Source organism: Saimiri boliviensis, chromosome 14 (assembly GCF_048565385.1).
Source record: "Saimiri boliviensis isolate mSaiBol1 chromosome 14, mSaiBol1.pri, whole genome shotgun sequence".
NCBI classification, from domain to species: Eukaryota; Metazoa; Chordata; class Mammalia; order Primates; family Cebidae; genus Saimiri; species Saimiri boliviensis.
In genome coordinates this window covers 32,019,646-32,041,706 of record NC_133462.1, presented here as the reverse complement: position 1 = coordinate 32,041,706, position 22,061 = coordinate 32,019,646, and the positions used below count along the sequence as shown (strand labels likewise).

Genomic DNA, 22,061 nt, shown 5'->3' with positions numbered 1-22,061 from the left:
ATTCTTATGTACTTCAGCAAACATCTCTTAAGGGCATTCTCTTTTGAAAGCAGGGACTGGAACATGCATTTGTATGACCATGTCCATTGATGGATGGATAAATAGGCAAAATGTGAAGTATTAATCATAATCAGCCTTAAAATGGAATGAAATTCAGGCAGGTCACCTGAGGTCAGGAGTTTGAGACCAGTCTGACCAACATGGTGAAACCCCATCTCTACAACAGAAATTAGCCAGGCATAGTGGCACTAATCTGTAGTCCTAGCTGCTCAAGAAGGCAGAGGCACAAGAATTGATGAACCTGGGAGGTGGAGGTTGCAGTCAGCCTATATCACACCACTGCACTCCAGCCTGGGTGACAAAGGGAGAGATTCTCTTTTAAAAACAAAAAGAAAATTCAGAGGTGCTACAATGTGGATAAACTTTGAAGACATCATGCCAAGTGAAATACGACAACCCCAAAAGGACAAATACTGTGTGATTTCACTCACTCGAGGTACCGATAGGAGTCACTTTTCATAGAGACAGAAAGTAGAATGGTGGTTGCTGGAATTATTTAATGGATATATAGGCTACAGATTTTGTTTTGCAAGGTGAACGAGTTCTGAAGCACCCAGTGTGGTGGTTCATCTATAGTCCCAGCCCTTTGGGAGGCTTAGGCAGGAAGATTGCTTGAGCCCAGGAATTTGAGACCAGTCTGAGCAACATAGCAAGACCCTGTCTTAAAAAAAAAAAAAAAAAAAAAAAAAAAACGTAAATTCAAAGGTTCTGGATCCTGATTGCATAACAGTGTAAATGTACTTAATGCCACCAAACTGTCGAGTAAAAAAATTGTTTAAGTGGTAGATTTTATGTTACATTTATTTTGCCATGAGGTTATTAAAGTTGTTACTATTTCTTTTTAAAAAGATTAAAGATACTGTCGTCTGAAACATAAATATTTTTGCATACGGGAAACTCAACAATGATTGTATCCCATGTTGATAGTTCCCATGTGTTTCTCCCACTCACACAGGTTCACACATCACAGGTGATGTGTTAATAGTAATGCTATGTTAATGTTTTCTCTTACATAGGTATATTTAGTTGAGCAGGTTGATTTAAAGCACAGGTGGGTTTGTGGGTAATGAATGTGGTGGGTATGAAACTGACTGGGGTCTAACCAGCCTGAATGTGTAGTATTCCCCATCCCCGTGGCCCCAGAGCAGAGTTTTAAAAATGCCTGCCCTTCCCCTCCTAGCCAGTAAATCGTAGATCTTCAGAGGTCAGCACTAACCTCGTGTCTTTTGAGCATCAAAAAATGTGGCTAGTGCTACTGAGGAAATGAATTACTTTAATCAAGTTCTACTTAATTTTCAAAACTGATGCTCAATTGAGTTAATGAAAAATATTCAGATGTGTTGGGGATACCTTGAGTATGTGAATCTACTTTTTTAGCTGCAAGTTTTATGGAATCTAAATGCAGATCACATATTTTGCATAAAAATTTAGCACCCGAGGCCGGGTGTGGTGGGTCACGCCTGTAATCCCAGCACTTTGGGAGGCCTAGGTGGGTGGATCACCTGAGGTCAGGAGTTCAAGACCAGCTTGGTCAACATGGTGAAACCCTGTTCCTACTAAATATACAATAATTAGCCCGGCATGGTGGCAGGTGCCTGTAATCTCAGCTACTGGGGTGCTGAGACAAGAGGATCGCTTGAACTCAGGAGGGGGAGGTTGCAGTGAGCCAAGATAGCACCATTGCCCTCCAGCCTGGGTGACAGAGCAAAACTCCGTCTTAAAAAAAAAAAAAAAAAAGCACCCAAATTGTGCTGTGACTGTGGGGCATACACACGTAGATTTCACAGATTTAGTGGGGAGAAAAAATGTTACACATTTACATGTTGAAATGGTGTTTTGGATATGTTGAGTTCAGTGAAATACACTCATAAACTTACCTACTTTCTCTGTTAATGTGGCTCCTAGAAAATTTAAAATAGCCCGAGTAGCCACATTAGATTTCTGTTGGATATGCACAGATGTGCAAGCATGGAGTTCCACTTCCTCCATGCACCAGCCATCTTCCTTTCTCATGCCCTGCACCTGATCCCCCTCTTACTTCCCCGTCTCTGCTGCTGAAGTCTCTTTCTCATCTTCTGTGCTAATAAGGCCTCCACCCTGTGATACCATGGTGCCTGATTATGGCCTTGTTATAGCACCATGCTGGCTCCTCCATGTTAGGCCAGGGAAGGAGCTCTACTGCTTTCCTCATCTGCTGGGGGTGGAGGGGACTGGACTGATTTGTGTTACTGGATACCTGAGGAAAGACCTTTGCCCCCTACTGTCTGGCTTTTGGCCGTGGGTCCGAAGACAGGACAGAGGCATGGTAAGAACTGGGCATTGGGTAATGGGGCACCTGCTTGATAAGGCTCCCTCCCTGGACGAGGCAAGCCCAGCATGGCATCTGAGAGAACCTAGGAATGACATAGGAAGCTGGGGAAGGCCCGTGGACCTCATGTTGCCCAGCATGTTGCTCTCTGACTCTCCCCACACACGCCCACTAAAGCAGTTATTAAACTCAGAGTGGGCACCATCCTGACTAAGCCACGTGTCTCTCCTGCTGTGCCTTGGGCTCCCACCCATCCTGGCCATTTAAGTCCTCCTTTAAAGTATTTTTCCCCTTAGTTTCTGATTGATAACTATGTGTACATGGTGTTTCATGGAGTTGGAAAAAACATGTATAAAGTAGTAATAAAAATTAGCCAAAGATATCTATTATCTTGCCATCTTTTTTCTACTCAGGGATGTGCATGTTTTCTTTTATTCTTTCATTCTGTATGCTAGACTCGAGTCTAAAGCTTTATCTGATGTACCTTATTTCTGCATCCTTAGGTATTTCTTCCCTTTGCTTGTTTTTTGACATGGGTCTCACTCTGTCACTTAAGTTGGAGTGCAGTGGCACATTTTCGGCTCTGCCTCCCAGGCTCCAGTGTACCTGGGACCAGAGGTGTGCACCATCCTTCCTCCTCAGCCTCCAGAGTACCTGGGACCACAGGTGTGCACACCATAGGTGTGCAAAACCATCTCTACCAAATATACAAAAAAAAAATTAGCTAATTTTTTGTATTTTGGGTAGAGATGGTTTTGTCATGTTGCCCAGTCTGGACTTGAACTCCTGAATCCAGTCACATTTTTAGTAGAAGGGTGATGAGGCATTCCTTGGGAGTGTGATAGTCTCTGCCCTGGGTTTTGGTTTCTGTCGGTCTCAAAGTTCCTTACCAGTAAGTGGCTGTTACTCTTCAGTGGACTCAAAGGACAAGCTGGCCACATCTGTAGGGGAGTAAACTTAGGTAGTATGATGGACTCTTGAGTCTGCAAGATGCCAGTTCGGCTGCACCTGAGGCTCCCTTGGGGCAGAGCATCCAGGGCTGCTCTTCAAGTGACTGCAGCCTACAAACACTGGAGACAGGAGGGAGGGTGCTGAGGAGATGAGGCACGCTTTGTGTCTTTTCTCTCCAGCACCTCCATACACTGACCTGTCAGGGTGAGAGTTGGGCGGCTTGACTTCTGTGAGTTACTTATTTTGTGGAAGTTAGGGTGGAATTAAAGGCAGACAAGAACATGGTTCTCATAAAGCGATAGATCCCTGCCAAGTTTTTTGCTTCCTTAGCTGTTCTCATCTGAAATGGTTTAAGTTTCATTTTATTCTGCTGCTTTTATATTCTGAAAGTTACTGAGATGAGAGGATGACAGCTGTTTACATCCAAGCATCCCTCTGCAGCCGATTCAGGTCGATTGTCTGGACAGAAGTAGACGCTGGATGTGTCTGCTTCTTGTATGATGGACTCAGTCTGCAAGAAGGCCTCCCAGCAGTGCATGGAGGGAGTTATCTGGCTGGCTTGTTTTTACCTGAAGAAAGAGAAGCCTGAAAGTGAGGTTAACATTGCCTGGAAGGTGGGGACCCCTTGGCCTAGGACAGCATTGACCATCAAAGAAGATGTAGGAATGGCCTTTTGTGTACCCTTGTTGGTGTGTATCAGATATAAATCCAGCAATTTAGACACTGTCCACTCTCACTGACTGGTCATCTTTGGGCCTTAGGTCAGTCTTCAGTTCCTACTTTGTCAACCAGGAACTTGAGGGTCTTTGGAAGCTGGAAGCCTTGATGTTAATTTAGCGTAGCTTTCTGTGTTCCCTTTTCTCAAAAAAAAAAAAAAAAAAAAAAAAGCCATGCTTTTCCTCCCCCTGATTCCCCATAGATTGGATTCTGTAGTTGATGAGTGGTGAGGGCAAGATGAGAAGAAAAGTCATCTTGCCTGAAGACACTTCTTGAGTGTGTGAACACTGACTTCTATAACCTTTTTTCCAGATCTTTCTTTTAAAATTACAATGAAGTGCCCAGGGTAATATCATTGAAGAAAAGATCATTGAAGAAAAGATTAACATCACCTCTTCATCAAGATACGCAGGCTCCAGTATCTCTGCACCCTGAGTACAGTGTGTGTCATTGCCTTTCATGTGTGTATTCCTGGCTTCTTGGCATGGCCCTATCTCTCCTCATGGCCATCAAAGGTCTAGTTTGGCTTTCCCACCCAGCACGGGCTCTTGGTGGTCATGGTTAAAATGTTGCTGGGTGTGTTGGGTCATGGTGTCTCTAGAAACACTTGTGCTAGCCCTGTACCCTTTGTGTCCCCAGTGAGTGTAGGCAGGTTCCAAGGACACCTTGAGTCAGCCAGCAGCTGCTTTGCTGCTTTGAGAAGAAACTTAGAGGCATGATACACTCTTGGCTTACCCATCCAGGCTGCTTCCCAGTGGGTGAAATTTAGAGCAGTTGATTGAAATAACAGCTTTCCCACTTGTGGGTCTGTTTCAGGAGCTCAGTTTTGTTTCCACTTATGCGTAACAGGCCTGTGGGTTAAGCTGGTGCGTTTTGGAACATTGCAGCCCCTGGCAGTGTGGTCATGAACCATGCAGATTGTCATTCACTCATCTCCCTCTTGGCTTCCCAAATTCCCAAAGGGCATGATCTTGACTACTTACATGGAAGTTGGCATACAGTTTTAAACTTAAATGAAGATTATGAGCTTAGTTCTCATGCTTTTGTTTGAGATGGGAAAATTCCAGAAGACCGGTGTGATGTCATCCTGAGAAATGTTCTGATTGACACCAGGGGCAGCCCAAGACTGAGTTTAAACCTGTTTTTTACTCTTAAACTTTCATCTCATTTTAATTATTTGTGCTAAGAAGTGAACTTCCTCCCCGCTCTTGGTGCCTTTGTAGAGTCTTTCATTCTCCAGTGTGTCCCTGTGTTTCCTTCCTCCTAGGAAATACCCTTCTTAAGCAGAGTGAAGTGCCCAGCTCACTGCCAGCCCCCACATTGTGATATGCATTGGTCTCCGGCCATCTTGGAGTCTCTCTCAAAGCAGGGTTTCAATCCATAAATTTAGAGTCATGTCATACTGTGTTTCGTAATTATCATTATTAAAGGCAGAGTCTTACTCTGTTACCTAGGCTGGAGTGCAGTGGCGGCAGCCTCGAACTTCTGAGCTCAAGTGATCCTCCAGCCTTAGCCTCCCCAGAGCTTAGGACTCTGTGTGCCAGCATGTCCAGCTGTGATTCACATTATGGTGTGGATAAATCTCAGTGCCACATCACCCACACCAGTTCTGTTGAAAAAGATGATAACTAAAAAGGTGTAAAGTGAAGGCAGGTAAAAGAGATGGGGTAATGGCTTTTTTTTCCTCCCTGAGATGGAGAGTCACTCTGTTGCCCAGGCTGGAGTGCAGTGGCTCGATCTCAGCTCACCACAACTGCCAGATCCCAGGTTCAAGCGATTTCTCCTGCCTCATCCTCCCATGTAGCTGTGATTACAGGCACACACACCATGCCTGGCTCATTTTTGTATTTTTATATTTTTAGTAGAGATGGGATTTCACTATGTTGGTCAGGCTGGTCTCAAACTGTTGACCTCGTGATCCACCCACCTCGGCCTCCCAAAGTGCTGGGATTACAGCCATGAGCCACTGCGCCCAACGGTGGTAATGGCTAAGAGGCAACCAGGAGAAAATGTCACTCTTACCTGTGAAGGGCACAGCTGAGTCAGTGAGAATGCATAGTTTGAATTAATGACATATTTCTGTCATAATCTTTCAGCCTTTAATTTGGCTAGGTGTAGTGCCTGGAGGACCAGCTCAATCAGGTAGAAGTAGACAGACACCAAGAGGCCGGTACGGGCTTGTGAAAGGGGACAGACAGATTGCATAGAGACTCAGTAGTTTTTACATTTTTGCTGGGTGGTTGGTTGGTCTTCAGTTGTAAGTTGGTGGTGTCATCTACACACCTGCCACCACCTCCAACTTCATTCTGTAGGTCTGTGTGCCCACCCAGTTGGCATCGTTAGCTAATTTTGTCTTGTCTGTGTTTTTACATTCTGCTTTTCCTTTTTTTTTTTTTTTTTTTGAGACGGAGTTTCGCTCTTGTTACCCAGGCTGGTGTGCAATGGAGCGATCTCGGCTCACCACAACATCCGCCTCCTGGGTTCAGGCAATTCTCCTGCCTCAGCCTCCTTAGTAGCTGGGATTACAGGCACGTGCCACCATGCCCAGCTAATTTTTTTTTGTATTTTTAGTAGAGACGGGGTTTCACCATGTTGACCAGGATGGTCTTGATCTTTCGACCTCGTGATCCACCTGTCTCGGCCTCCCAAAGTGCTGGGATTACAGGCTTGAGCCACTGCGCCCGGCCCTTCATTCTGCTTTTCTTTTTTTTTTGAGACAGAGTTTCGCGCTTGTTACCCAGGCTGGAGTGCAATGGCGCGATCTCGGCTCATCGCAACCTCCGCCTCCCGGGTTCAGGCAATTCTCCTGCCTCAGCCTCCTGAGTAGCTGGGATTACAGGCATGCGCCACCATGCCCAGCTAATTTTTTGTATTTTTAGTAGAGACGGGGTTTCACCATGTTGACCAGGATGGTCTTGATCTCTTGACTGCGTGAGCCACCGGGCCCGGCCTCATTCTGCTTTTCTAATGTAACATACGCATTCCCCCTCCCCTTCACAAAGTCGAGAAATCTGTGGAATGGGCTGCAAATTATGGCTTACAGCCCAGTTACTTTTATTCGCACTCAGTGAGGCTCATTTCTTTCAGGATTATTTGTGGCTGCTTTATTGTTACGATGGCAGAATGGACTATTTTAACAGACTTTGTCCTGCACAGCTGACAGTATTTGCTCTCTGGTCCTTTATAGGAAAAGGTAGCCTAGCCTGCCCCTGCTGGAATATGTTTTAACACAACAGTTTTTTTTTTTTTTTTTTTGAGACGGAGTTTCACTCCTGTTACCCAGGCTGGAGTGCGATGGCGCAATCTTGGCTCACCGCAACCTCCGCCTCCTGGGTTCAGGCAATTCTCCTGCCTCGGCCTCCTGAGTAGCTGGGATTACAGGCACGCGCCACCATGCCCAGCTAATTTTTTGTATTTTTAGTAGAGACGGGGTTTCACCATGTTGACCAGGATGGTCTCGATCTCTTGACCTTGTGATCCACCCGCCTCGGCGTCCCAACGTGCTGGGATTACAGGCTTGAGCCACCGCGCCCGGCCCAACACAACAGTTTTTTGTTGTTGGTTTTTTTTCCCCTATTTTTGGAGACAGAGTCTTCCTCTGTTGCCCAGGCTGGGGTGCACTGGTGAGATCTTGGCTCACTGCAACCTCTGCCTCCTGGGTTCAAGCAGTTCTCCTGCCTCAGCCTCCTGAGTAGCTGGGACTACAGGCGCATGCCGCCATACCCCGCTAATTTTTTTTTGTATTTTTGTAGAGACTGGGTTTCACCGCATTCCCCAGGCTGGTCTTGAACTCCTGAGCTCAGGCAATCCACCTGCCTCAGCCTCCCAAAGTGCTGGGATTACAGGCATGAGCCGTGTCCAGCAAACCCAAAAGTTTTGATCCTGTCTATGTCAAGGTTTGGTTTTGTTTTGTTTTTGCTGCATGCTTTTCCCAGGAACATTGTACATTCATGAATCCATCCACCCAGATTTAACTGTCAGCAACATGACGTAACCCGCCTGTAACAATGAAACCTTTCACTGTACCTGAGCCACTTGTCCCTCCAGCTGCTGGCAGCTTTTGCAGGGAAAAGTTGTTGCAGCGTTTTCAGTGCTCCTAGTTTAATTAGCCTGCTGATGAGTTTCTAAAGCAGAGAGACTGGGATTCTGGTTGGTGGGATTGTGGCCTGCCTAGTTTCCTGGTCCTCCTGGCTACAAGGTCCTTGCGTGCCTGTGTCCCCTCCAGTGGGGGACAGAGAGCACGAGTGTGGCTGACACTCTCTCTTAGCAGGAATGCTGGTATATCTCTGCCTTGGCTTGTCTGATTCAAGGCAAGCTGCAGGGTCTGTGGTACCGCACAGTCAGAGGTAATGGGGCTCCACCACTTGGCTGGTCCAAGGGGTTGGGGGCAGGGTGTGTACAAGCTGCATGAAGGAGAATTAAGGCTTCTAAGAGCTGCCTCGGACTGGCCCGGCTCCAGGCAGCGCAGTCTGGCTGACGAGTGCTGTTCTCACCAGCTGCCTGAGCCGGTCAGATAGAAAAGTAATCCTGTTTGTGCTTCCCCACTGACATAGATTGCACAATTGAACAGGGCTGCGTCATGAATTTGAAGCAGTCATGAATTTGAAGAAGCCGAGGCTCTAGTGCCTAGGAGGGGAATAGACCTTCTGATATTGATGTTGTGTAAACAGCATTTCAGCAAAGATGTTTCTAGAACAAGATAAGATGTAAATTGCTGTAAATGAATAGTATTGAGGAATTACCAGGCTTTTACCAGTCAGGGTCCCTCATCCCCTTGTGTTTGTCCCTGGGCAGAATCTAGCATTCCCCACAAATACTTGTTTATACAAGAGCCTAGGAGCAGTAGAGAGGTGACCTCCTCTACCTGAAGGTTATGTGCGACTGTGTGACCTTGTGATTTCATAAGGGACTGTAGTCAGTTGGCATTGGCTAGCACTCTGTATGGAATAAAACAAATTTAAGCCATGTCGCCACAGGCATCTTACTGCCTGGGAAGCGTGAATGATAACTTGGTGTCCTTTCCCGTTGCTCTCCCATACCTCATAGCTTCAGCAGAATAGTATGTTTTAGATTTCGCCTATGACATGGGGTATCTCATTGCAAGCAGATGGTCAGGTGCTGTAGGAAGTGGTCTCAGCCCTGATTTGTTTATGAGGATGAAATTCTTTGGAAATATTACTGCTGAAAGTCTGACTTAAGACCCAGCTTATGGGCCACATGGCACTCAGCTGCTTCTGTGGAGAAGGCAGGCCACTGATGTGTACAGCAAAGTATGGTGCTACAGTCCAAGCCAAAGACAGTGTGGGGTGATGAGCCTCTGCCCCTTGGAGGTGTTGCCACTGTGCTTGGTGAGTGGAGACAGCTGCAGAGCAGAGGACTTGAAGCACATGCTGCTCCAAGTGACGTGCAGCTAACCAGGCCACCATCCACTCTGCCACTGTCACCATGAGAATGATGATGAAGATTATGAAGTTGCAGCCTGCGCTTTAGAGTTGCTGTGTGGATAACCAAGCCAGTATAGATGAAGTGCCAGATAACAGCATCAGCCTAGGAAGTGACAGGTAGCTACTGTGGAGCTTAGCTAGGCCCTAGTGCATGTTTGTGTGATGATGGCTTGTGTAAATCTGTGCTAAGTGTGGTCACCATATTTTACGGGAGAGTTCAGAAAGCCTTCTGTTAACCAGCCATCATCTTGGCGACCGCTCCTGCCTTCTCTGGCGTCTTTCTGCCAGTGTGCTCCGTCACTTTAGGAGACGGATGAGTCTGAAAAGATCAGACAGAATGGAAGTAGGATCACTTGGGTTTCAGGAGGCCCACTGGGAGGCCAGGACTTGAGGTAGAAACACAAATGCAGAATATAGCTGGTCCCAACCCACTTGGTTTTCTCAGTGAAAACCAAGGTTGGATGGTTGGAACTGGGAACTCAATCTCCAGCAATCCACAGATTCTGGGCGGTTGTTTGTGATCTTTCTCTTTTCTTCTCTAGCTTGCCTTCAGAGTCCCAGAACTAAGCCTGCCCTGCATGTCTGTATCTATCTCTATTTGCTTTCTAATCCCCTTTCCTGGTCTGGGAAAAGGTTGCTTGGGGCCAGGCTTCTTTGTGATGAGTGGGCTCAGAACAAAGCCTGTCTGGAGACCCTGAAAGCCCTGTCAAAGAATAGGAGCTAATTGGGGTAGGCGATGAAGAGAACGTTGCCTTGTTGGAGGATGCCAATGAAGAGGGCCTGCTGCCATCCACTTTGCAAGTAGGGACTTAATCATTGCAGAAAGTGTTCAAACTTTCTGAACTTGTTTTGGATTTTTTGTTTTTTGCATCTTTTTTTTTTTTGAGGCGGAGTTTCGCTCGTTACCCAGGCTGGAGTGCAATGGCGCGATCTCGGCTCACCGCAATGTCCGCCTCCTGTTCTCCTGCCTCAGCCTCCTGAGTAGCTGGGATTACAGGCATGTGCCACCATGCCCAGCTCATTTTTTGGATTTTTAGTAGAAACGGCGTTTCACCATGTTGACCAGGATGGTCTCGATCTCTTGACCTCGTGATCCACCCGCCTCGGCCTCCCAAAGTGCTGGGATTACAGGCTTGAGCCACCGCGCCCGGCCTATTTTTTTGTATTTTTAGTAGAGGCAGGGTTTCACTGGATTGGCCAGGCTGGTCTCGAACTCCTGACCTTGAGTGATCCACTTGCCTCAAGCTCCCAAAGTGCTGGAATTACAGGTGTGACCCACTGTGCCGGCCCATAGTTACTTTCTAAAGGTTGTGTCTGCCTGTTGGACACCACGCAGATCCTCAAACCTCAGAACCAGGTTGCGTGTCACTACCTGTGTTTCCTGTTAATGTTGATTTTTATATATTTTTATGTAACTTTTGCTTATTTTGTTTGTTTGTTTTGAGGTGTAGTCTCACTCTGTCACCTAGGCTGGAATATGGTGGTGCCATCTTGGCTCACTGCAACCTCTGCCTCCTGGGTTGAAGCAGTTATCCTGCCTCAGCCTCCCAAATAGCTGGGACCACAGATGTAAACCACCACACCTTGGTTTTGTTTTGTTTTGTTTTTGTATTTTTAATAGAGACAGGGTTGCACTATGTTGGCCAGGCTGGTCTCAATTTCCTGATTTCAGGTGATCCACCTGCCCTGGCCTCCCAAAATGCTGAGATGAGGCATGAGCCACTGCGCCAAGGCAGTCTTTGCTTTTTATTATAGCAATTGCTGATCACCAAGTGTTGCAAGCCATGACATTGTTGAAAGGGGTATAATGCAATCTGATGTTGAAATGATCAATTGCCTTGTACTAATACTTCTGCAGTGCCATCTGAGTTTACCATGACTTCCCCAGGGCACCTGGGTACTCAGTTTGGCAACCATGGCCTTGTCTAACCTCGCTTCATCCTTTTCTTCTGCACTGAGAACATATCTATCTGTTAGAGGTAGATACAAAAATAGGACATCCAGTTCAATTATGTAGCCTTCTTTGGATTGGAAACAATAAGCAAAATGTTTTTCCTATCCCTTGACCTTCAGGTAACTCTTAACATGGTCAATGGTGGCTCCTGCTTTTAATGGCCACAAGTCAGTATGAAAATGGAGAGGGAGCAGCATTTTTTAATCTTTTCAATGGAAAACTTTGAAAATGTTGTCTCCTGTTAACTATGCCAGGCATTCCTTCTCTTGCCGCTGCCTCTACCTCTCCCCCACCACAGAAGTGCACACACACTTCCTCCCCGTCCACGGCCAGAGCAGCCCCGTCCTTCTCCTCCATGGTATTCACCCTTAAGTGTTCCCTAATCACTCGGGAAAATGCCACCTCAGCCGCTGAGTCCCAGAGCAAGGCATGTTAGGACCTGTTGCCTGAGGAAGTGACAGTCTGGTGGTCTCCACATTATCCATGTTAAGAGCATGAACTGTTTTTCTTTCCAAGAGCTTTGAGATCTAGCTGGAAGCCCCAGGATGACAATCTGGGGGCGGTTGCTGAGGGTACATCTCCTGTGTGCTAGGTAGGAGGACAAAAGTGAAATAAAGATGAACCTGCCTGCAGGTTCCCAGGTGTGCCTACCATGGGGCTGACCATGGAACTCACTAGATGGAGACTAAGGAAGCACCAGATGCTGTGGGCCAGACAGAGAGAGAGAGACTGTGAGCCTAGGTCTGTCTATCCATCTGTCTTGTCTGGCAGCAGGGGTAGCAGATCAAAGGCTGAAGGTGACAGGCGTGGCCGATTTGTTGTTGGAGCATAGATGCTAATGGCCTGGGAGCAGTGTCGGCTGGGGGCAACCACTGTGGGGAAGAATTCAACCATGGAGGCTGACCTCATCAGATTTGGGTCTTGGAAAAGTCATCTGGCTCTCACATAGGACGTCTCAGTGTACTTCTCTTTCTTTCCCCATAGCAGACTAGAAGTGATTGGTTTTCCTCATGTTTCTTGTCACTGCAGTAAGAATGGGCTCTTGAAATTTCCGTAGTCATGGGAAGGCTGCGGGCATAGCAGCAGATCAGTGTGGCCTCTTGAGGTGCAGGTGCTACACAGGCCTAGAGTGAGTGCAGAACAGGAGTCACAGGCATCTTTTGGTGACTCCTCTTGTGGGGCCATGAATGTGTCTCTCTTTCTTTCTTTCTTTCCCTCCCTCCCCCCTCTTTCTGTCTCTTTTCTGTCTTTATGTCTGTCTTTCTTGCTGGTCTTTTTTTTTTTTTTTTTTTTAAACGTAGTTTCACTCTTGTTACCCAGGCTGGCGTGCAATGGTGCAGTCTTGGCTCACTGCAGTCTCTGCCTCCTGGGTTCAAGCAATTCTACTGCCTTGGCCTCCCAAGTAGCTGGGGTTACAGGCACCTGCCACTATGCCTGGCTCATTTCTTGTATTTTTAGTAGAAAGAGGTTTCACCATGTTGGCCAGGCTGATCTAAAACTCCTTGACCTCAGGTGATCCACCCTTCTTGGCCTCCTGAAGTGCTGGGATTATAGGCGTCAGCTACTGAGCCCAGCCAGATGTCACTTTCACTGGCTATCTTCAGAGCCTCCTTAAAGAAACTTTGGGGTACTTTTAGTTCCCAGGTTTGTCTCATGTGTTGAACTTGTCATACCTTAACATTCAAACAACCTCTAGCAGTTTCTTTCGTCGGGGGCCTGCCCTTGGTCATTATGGGTGTGTGTTAAGGATGATGGCCACTGTATCGTGACTGTGTTGGGCACTTCGTGTGTGTGTGTCTGTGTGCATGTGTGCGTGTGCAGCTCACTAGTGAGGACTTCCTTAGTTAAAGGCCAACTTAAACTGCCCAGGAATCAGATGCAACGTTTTGGGCCACCCTGTCTGCTTAGACATGGTCTTTCCACTCCTGGGTCAGCTACTTCTCTCTGCCTTGGTTTCCCTATCTATAAAGTGGCAATGAGGCCAGAAGCAATGTTGGCATTGTTGAGGATTTAACTGATGTGCATCTCTTGTGAGCTGGCTGGCTAGGGAGAGGTGTTTTGGCTTCTGTAGTGACTTAAAACACCAAATGAGGCAAGGTTCAAGAGTCAGGTTTCCTGTAGACAGTTGTTTTTTTCCTCAATCCAGCTTCTGGCTGGGCATGGTAGCTTATGCCTGTAATCCCAGCACTTTGGGAGGCTGTGGCGGGCGGATCACCTGAGGTTGGGAGTTCGAGACCAGCCTGACCAACATGGTAATACCCATCTCTACTGAAAATACAAAAATTAGCCAGGCATGGTCTCACACAGCTGATCCCAGCTACTGGGGAGGCCGAGGTAGGAGAATCACTTGACCCCCGGAAGACAGAGGTTGCAGTGAGCCAGGATTGCACAACTACACTCCAGCCTGGGTAACAGACCCTCTTTCTCAAAAAGGAAAAATATAATAAGAAAATTCAGCTTTCTTGGCTCAAGGTCCTGTTTGAGCCTGATGAGAAGGTGAAGAAGAGTGGTCACTGGCCCACAGCACACGAGTCCTTCATCCCTTGGCTTTGCCGCAAGTCTTTCTGGAAAGAGACAGGCATGGCACAACCCAGAAGTACTAGAAGTGTTTCCTTGGCCTCATCTTGTCTCAGGGACAGTGCTTGGAGATATCCAGAATGTCATTGCTTAATGAAAAATGTATGGGGGCTGCTTCCTTTTGGGACAACTTGGCTTTGCCCCCTGGTGACCTGTGTCCTTGTGGCTGGGCTGCCCCCTCAACTGCCTGCCATCAGTCAGCTGGCATGTGCTTGGTGCACAGCATCAGCTGTATGTTTCTGGAGCTGCTTTCTAGGATAAATGTACTCGTAGAAACCAAAGTACATGGCATTCCTTGGCCTCACTCTGTGTACCCTCTATCCCAGGATCTAGGCTTCCCCGGTGCCTTTAGGCCTCCCCTTCTCTTGTGATGGGGCTCCATCACACTTGTCCCCTTTGGTCCCTTTGGACTTGCTGGTTATGCTGCCTGGAAGCCCTCTCCAGCCGACTCCACATATGAGTGGGGTTGAAACCCCACTAATGTGTTTCCTTGTCTGTGATCACTGTCGTCCTACCAATATTTGTGTCCAGTCACTTGGTGTGTCCTGTAATCTATCTATGCGTGGACCAAAACTGGTACACTAGATCCAAGGTTCCCAGCGAGCGGGTATGTGGCTGGTGTCATTTGTCCCTGTGTCTTCTATCTCACTGGCCGCCTATCTCCACAGCCTAGTCCGTGGATTTGCTTTATGTACCAAATTCTCCGTTTGGTGCTTTTAAAATAGGATTATTTGCCAGAACCATATTTACAAAAAAAGTTTGTGTAACCTTGGTTTAAATAAATTACAAAAAGTAATTCACTGTCAGCTAGGGTCCCTACTGTGCGATAGGCATAAAGCTGCTTCTGGACCCAGTAAAAGTTTATTCCAGAATGGTATCCTCACTGAACTCTTAGGTTTATTACTAGAGATGCTTGATAGGTGTAGTCAGCCCTTAGCTTTCAGAGTTTTTCTTACTACTGGAACTGGGTTTAAAAAGCCAACTATATGTATGTATTTACTGCCAGTAGAAAAGTGTCACAAAAAGGATGCAAACGGCCAGTATACATCTGAGCAAATGAATGAATCATCAGAATGGAAATTCACATCACTGCAAGGGGTGGGTTGTGTTTCCGGAGGGCAATTTGGCAATAAAAACTTGCATACCCTTGACTTGGGGCTGTTCATCTTGGCGTTTGTCCCACTGGAAAAACTGGACAGGTGTTCAGAATCACTCTTGTGAGGATGCTTCTGGCAGGGTTTGCAAAGTTGGGGTGGCCCTCAGTAGGGGTTGTTCAGATGAGGGAAGGGCATCAGAGTGGGTGCTCAGGCACTAACAGCAGGGGCCTGTGTTGCCACTGGAGGTGCACCTTATAGTTAGGAAAATGGTAGGACTAGTATGGATTCATTTTTATCTTATCTGCAGTAAACATACAGATTCTTTCCTCAGCAAACCTGCATTATTTAAATTACCAAGAAAATATTCGTAGTAAGTTTGTGGCTTTGCCCTGAGCAGTGGACTGGGTGGGCCATCCACGGATGGGCAGACCTGACCTTCCTGCTTCTCCCTGCCTGGCCCATCAAATGGAATTACTGACTTAGCTCAATGCTTTGTAAGCGACAAATGCAAACAATTTTAATGTAAATGTCATATTTGGGAGCCTGCAAATCATTTTTCTCCACACACAGGCAGCATCTCCTAAAAGCTCACAGGTGGGAAAAGGAATGTGCAGGTTTGTGAGGTGTGGCTTCATTGTACCTCCTTCCCTATAACCTCCGTAGTTCCCAGAACCCCTGCTGGCTCCTAGTGGGCTCTCACCACCTCACTTTGCCGCCTCTGTTGGTACCTGCTCTCCTCCCTGCTAGAGGGTAAGTCTGCGGAGAAAAGACATTGTAACCAAAACATACATTGTAGACAAAACATGAGGTGTCTCCTGCCCGCCCCCCTCACCAACCTGACCAGCTGCTGCCAGGGGAGCTCAGCCCTTGGAGCCCACAGCCTGAGGTGTTCCAAGCGGTGTTCATCTGCTAACTGGTCTCTCATGGGGACTCTTCTCTTCCTTTGTAGAGTGCCTGGTGAAGAATGTGATGGGATCACTAGCATGTCTGCGGAGAGCGGCCCTGGGACGAGATTGAGAAATCTGCCAGTAATGGGGGATGGACTAGAAACTTCCCAAATGTCTACAACGCAGGCCCAGGCCCAACCCCAGCCAGCCAATGCAGCCAGCACCAACCCCCCTCCCCCAGAGACCTCCAACCCTAACAAGCCCAAGAGGCAGACCAACCAACTGCAATACCTGCTCAGAGTGGTGCTCAAGACACTATGGAAACACCAGTTTGCGTGGCCTTTCCAGCAGCCTGTGGATGCCGTCAAGCTGAACCTCCCTGTGAGTAGCATGGGTAGGGCCCAGGGCTGCTGTCTGCTGTCTGCCGTCTGCCGTCCTCAAGGTCTCCTCTCTCCTGCATGTCTCCTGGTCAGGACAGACTCTGGGGCAGGGTAGGAGATACATTTGGATTCATAATGTGAGCTGCAGGGCCCTTGAGTGAGTGGTTTCAGCAGTTCTGATCAGTTGAAACTGGGGAGAAAGAACGAGCTAATTGACTTAACGATAGCTGATTTCTTAGATACTGGAGTCCTGGGGAAAACTGTTTAGAGGTTGAAGCAGTGGGAGGAAGGGAGGCCCACAGATCTATTTCCACTTCCATGATGAGTTGAAGTCAGAGCACTTGGCCATCCTGGCCCTTTCCCAAGTGTGGACATAGTTGATTAAGGATAAGTAGACGTAGTTGATCAAACTGTAAGAGGAGGATTTGTTTGCTGCAGTAGCAGTCGCCTGGCATCGTGATCACTGTCACCCAGAGCACACGGTGGGGAAAGGTAGTGGATTATGTCGCAAGGAGCAAGTATGTGGAGGCAGCCCCCGGCTGGAGAAAGGTAGCTGTGGTTGCAGCTGCACAGGGGTGTTTCCCTTCCTCCCTGTGGCTGTAGCACATTCACTCTTTGTGCTTTTGTGAGCCCACCCCTCTTTTCTTTCCCTAGAGAGACTTCCATTTTCCCATATCCCTAGCAAACTGTTCTGCAAGCACAACTTGTTTCTCCAACTGAACCTCAGGGAGCAGATGGAATAAATGCTTTCATTTTTTAAATTTTCTTTAAAGCACCAAGGACTAATTGTCTTTAAATGGTCCTTTGCTGTTTGCCAAGTCCCATACACCCCCTGGTGAGTTCATTAGGTGGTTACAGCCACTGACCCAGGCTGCTGTGTGCACACTAGAGCTACTCGTGTGTAAGAGTGGCCTTAGCCTCTGTCAGGCGTCTAGACTCCCAAGTTTAAAGCCGATGTGTTTGTAAGAACTCCTGGTGTTACTGGTTCACTGAGTACCTGTCATGCACTCAGGGGAAAATAATCAGAAGAGGGCACTGTGGGTCTGGGTCTTGAATTGGCTCAGGCAAAGTACAGAGGCAAAAGAGGGGCCACAGTCTTCATTGACTGAGATGAGGAGTGGAGGCAGTCAGCTGTGGTGGCCTGCGGGAGGGAGACTGTTGAGGGAGCTCACTGCACCAATGTCTAGCTGGGCTGGACAGGGTCCATAGTTGAGAGTGACATTCTCATAACACAGAACCAGGAGAGAAGTAGTTGGGGGCTGGAGTGGAACCCAGAGTTCTCTGAGGCCCTTGGGGGTTGCTGGGAAGGCAGTAGGCCTACAGAAGAGAGCATTTCCCCAGATGCCCATATCAGAAGCTACAGGGAGGTTAAGGAGATGAGGATTCCGACCTGACCGTCCTGTTGACCTTTAGGAGGGCATTGGTGACCTTAGGAAGACATGACACAGAAGTAGAAACCAGATTTGTAACAGTGTGAATGAGAAGGTGAGGATGTGAAGCCACCATTTCAAGAAGCTTGGCTTTGAATGGAAATGTATCAGTGCCAGAATAGCAGAGGGGTCTGCTTATTACAAGAAAATGCAGGGAGGGCTCAGAAGGTGAAGACAGGAGAAGGGAGAGCTGAGGGTCTTGAGATTGCTGACACCAGCATCCCAGGTGAGGTTGAGGAAACAGTGCCAGCCAGCAGGACAGACAGGTATGGGTATTTGGTTAGGCCATGGGGTTTTGGAGTTCAGGATCAGTTTCTGAAGTGCAGGCTGGAGAGTGGCAGGACATTCTGCTCTGGGCAGAGTGTGAATCTACCTGTCCCTATGACTGATGTTGCCTTCATTAGTTCTGATATAGGAAGAAGAGGTCAATCCATGGTGGCCCTGATCTGATGTCTTCAGAGATGGGAGAGTAAGGAGCTGAGGAGGGAGCTTGGTGGGCAAGAGTGGTCTCAGGGCGTTTGGAGGGGGCTGAGCTAAAGGGGGTCCTTGGTCAGGAGCATTGTCATGCTAAAGTTGTTTTCTTGGAACTCCCTCTGGAGATGTTAATAAGGCCACCCCAAAAAGTATTCCTTGTCTGTTTTCTGATGCCTTCCAAGTCTTCACCCACATTTTGGACTCCTGTCATGCCCCTAAACCTACTATGTAAGCTGGCACTTCCACTTCCCCCACGTTTCTCTCTCCCTTCACCCACTTCCTCCCCACTGTCCTGTTTGCTCTTGAGCCACGTAATACACTGTGGGCAATTCAGTACCCTTTGGCCATAGAGTAAAATCTAAATTTCCACTGGGTTAGATCTATTTGGACTTGGTAAAGGAAGTCAGAGCAAAGGAAGTGGCACTGATAGTCTGCTTCCAGTCTCCCCTCCTGACCACTTGCCTAAGGTACCAGAGTGTGCACTTGTAGCCTTCACCCCCAGGGCAGTGCCATGACTGTGGCAAACCCTTACATGTAAGCAGGTGGCCCTGTCTCTTTCTCGTATATGTCACAACATCTCAAAAACCCCACACCCATACCCTGTGCGGCCCTTTCTAATACTGTCCACTACCATTCCTGAGCAGGGCTTCAGGAATTGACATCTAGCAGCATACTGCTCTCTCCTCCCTGCAACAGCCTCTCCATCTGCAGCTTGCCCCTCTACAGTGGGACTCCACTTGCATTTGATTCTGTTAACGCCACTCGAGCTTAACTATGGGAGCACCTGTCTTCACTCAGTGTGATAGCTCTCAGTGGGTCAGGCCAACAGCCTGAGCCGGTCTAGTCATTAGGGGCTTGCTGCCTCTATGCAGCCCCCCTGCCTGGCCCTCTGTGATCCTCATACCTGGAAACCGAGGCACGGCTTGCTCTGTCCCTGCATTCCTTCTGTGGTTGTTTTTAAAAATGAACTTGGTTCTAAAACAGAGTTTAGATTTAGAGTAAAAGTTGTGAAGATAATGCAGTTTGATTTCAGGCACTTTAAGTCATTTACATATGTTATCTGTCTACTTCTGTTTGGCACTTAGAGAGTAAGATCTGAAGGCTTGAGGATTGAGATGGTGGATTTTTTTTTTTAAACTGAGGATTTTGAAGGTTGTCCAGATTTGTCATTTGGCAGTTAACCTGGTCATTTAGCTGTATCTGGATACAGTGGTAGACTGTATGCAAGTGTCAGAAACATAAGTCCAGTGAACTTAGACTAAGGGTGGAAGCTTATGCTCCACAGCTTTTCATGGTGACGAGAAGGCGTGAGTGCTGTGGTCAAGAGTGGGCTCCATCGTTGGTGCTGCGGAGATTTGCATTTTATGGACAGGTAGAATTTCAAGTGGTAGGGACAAGTAGGACCTGCCATGGTTGTTTCACTGGGTGAGAATTGCTTTTAAAAGGCTGCCTGGTTTTCCCCCTTATTTATTAAAAATGAAAGAATATTTTAAAAAGAAAAGGAAAAAACGTGCATTTCAATAAAGCCAACCTGGTCCAAGACAGGGCAGTTGGAAACTTGTACCTTTTCCCTCTGAATTACTCCCCAGCATTCAGAAATCCTTCCCTGCCCCACTTTTGGTGTTCCCCCTTGAGATCACTTGCTGTTGCCATTAGGAGCTATGGCTCCCGTGGATTTACCTGTGGAGCAGCCCGGGGTGAGGTCCCCAGGCCAGTCTGGCCAGCTCAGTGTTTGTGCTGCCTGGCTCCCTAGGTGACACTGGCCTTTTGTTCTTTGCTCTCCAGGATTACTATAAGATCATTAAAACACCTATGGATATGGGAACAATAAAGAAGCGCTTGGAAAACAACTACTATTGGAATGCTCAGGAATGTATCCAGGACTTCAACACTATGTTTACAAATTGTTACATCTACAACAAGGTGAGATATGGGTGTGGGTGTCCAGCTGCCCTGGGGAGAAAAGAGGGGAGGCCGCGGCAGTGGGCATGTCAGGAGCCCGTGGGCAGGGGTGCTAGGCGTGGCTAGGCTTCGAGTTTGGCAAGAGGAGACCCTTGGAGGTAGAGGTAATGAGACCTGTGGTGGTGCCTGTGGCTGGGTGTGGGATTTTTTTTCTGGGAGGAAGGTGCTGGCCATGTTGAACTTACAAGCCGTCCTTCTTGGCCTGAAGCATGTGCTTCTGGTGCCCTTGGGATTTTGGTTCCTAAGCATGTCTAGTAGAGAAGGTGCGAGGAGAATAGTGGCGACTCATGACTAAGTCCATTTGGGTGATGTAAATTGTTAGGAAAGAGCCTGCTAAAATGTAGTTGTGCAGAGGTGTGCCCAAAAGAGACCTCCACGTGAGAGAGGGTGTGATGGGGCCGGCGCAGAGCTCGGCTGCTCTGTGGGTGTTGGTCTGCTGGAACTGTGGACATGACTGTCGATAACTCTTGGCCATAGATCAAGTGTCCCCCTGATCCTACATGTAGACCTGAAGGTCACTTCCTAACCCCGTAGCCAAACCTTTCGGCTCGGCTGTGCCATGAAGCCAGATCATTTGTTTACAGTTCAGACCACAGATGTGATTAAAATCAACCCTTTCAAATAGAACGACTCTGGAGGGAGACACTATACAGAACTCAGCTTTTGACCTCTGCTGGTGTAGTGGGTAAAAATGCCCAGAAGAGATGGGTAGGTGAGTTTCTTGAAGTTTACTGTGTTTTTTAAAGTCTCAGCTCTCACCACTTAGGTTTGAGCAAAATGTGCAGACCAGGCTCTCAGTTTAGAACTGAGTGGGAACAGCATGTTACAGATGAGGTGACAGAGTGGGACCCCTAAACTAGCGTGAGATGTGCAGTGCCCAGAGTCTTGGTGAGCTGCCATGGGGGTACGTTGGGGAGCATTGTTGGGGCCCTGCTAATGTATCATGGCAAGAAATCCTGTGTCATTCAAGTATTTCTGGTGAAACTGAATTGTGTCAAAGGAGGGCCCCTTTCAGTGATCGGCTGAGCTTGGCAGATGCTTAAGGCATTAGGATGGCTTCTCAGACAGGTCAGAGCTTAAAACATGAGGGAGGTGCAGGTAGACAAGTGTAGGCTCAGCACACCTGTGGGAACACAAGCCTCTGTGATACTTGGTAGTGTAGCCATTGTGGCTCCTTTGGGTGCAGATCGGGGAAGGACCTGGAATACGACGCTTCATGCTTTGGGGCAGGGGGTGGCATGGGGTGCCCTGTCTACAGAGGTGGGGAGGGGAGGGCCCTCTGACTCTGCCCATGTGTTTCCTTATCCAGCCTGGAGATGACATAGTCTTAATGGCAGAAGCTCTGGAGAAGCTCTTCTTGCAAAAAATAAATGAACTACCCACAGAAGAAACCGAGATCATGATAGTACAGGCAAAAGGAAGAGGACGTGGGAGGAAAGAAACAGGTAGAGTACAGTACTGAAATAGCAAGTAAATTGGCTTTGTCCCTTTTTCAAGTTCGGTGGGGGCCTGGGAGTGGGAGGAATGGTGACATTATATACTGCAGGCCCTGTTGGTGTTTGGACTTGGTGGAATTGGGTTCAGTGTTAGATCCATCCCACAGGGTCATGTGGCCCTGTGTTCTTTTGTAAGCAGAAATAATCGGGCCCTGCCTTTTTTGAGGGTAGGTGATGGACTTAACGATAAAAAGAAGTTGTAACTTGTCAAAACACTTTGACATTGTTTGAATGCTTCACCCTGCTAGTGTTGTAGGTGATTTTTACTTTTCCATTTAAAGGACGTTAACATGACCAGAAATCATTTTAAGTAATATCTCAGTT

At 47.6% G+C, this 22,061-nt stretch overlaps 1 protein-coding gene across 4 annotated transcripts in view; it reads left to right on the top strand.

Annotated features, from left to right (window-relative positions):
* The window catches only part of BRD4 (bromodomain containing 4), a 103,129-nt gene that overhangs the window by 50,806 nt on the left and 30,262 nt on the right, over positions 1-22,061 (top strand). For all 4 annotated transcript variants that reach the window (XM_039466818.2, XM_039466819.2, XM_039466817.2 and 1 more), the window contains exons 2-4: positions 16,058-16,376; positions 20,065-20,202; positions 21,551-21,686. In XM_039466818.2, the coding sequence (XP_039322752.1) occupies positions 16,092-16,376; positions 20,065-20,202; positions 21,551-21,686 (559 nt within the window). In that variant the 5' untranslated portion in view covers positions 16,058-16,091. The remainder of the gene's footprint in view (positions 1-16,057; positions 16,377-20,064; positions 20,203-21,550; positions 21,687-22,061) is intronic.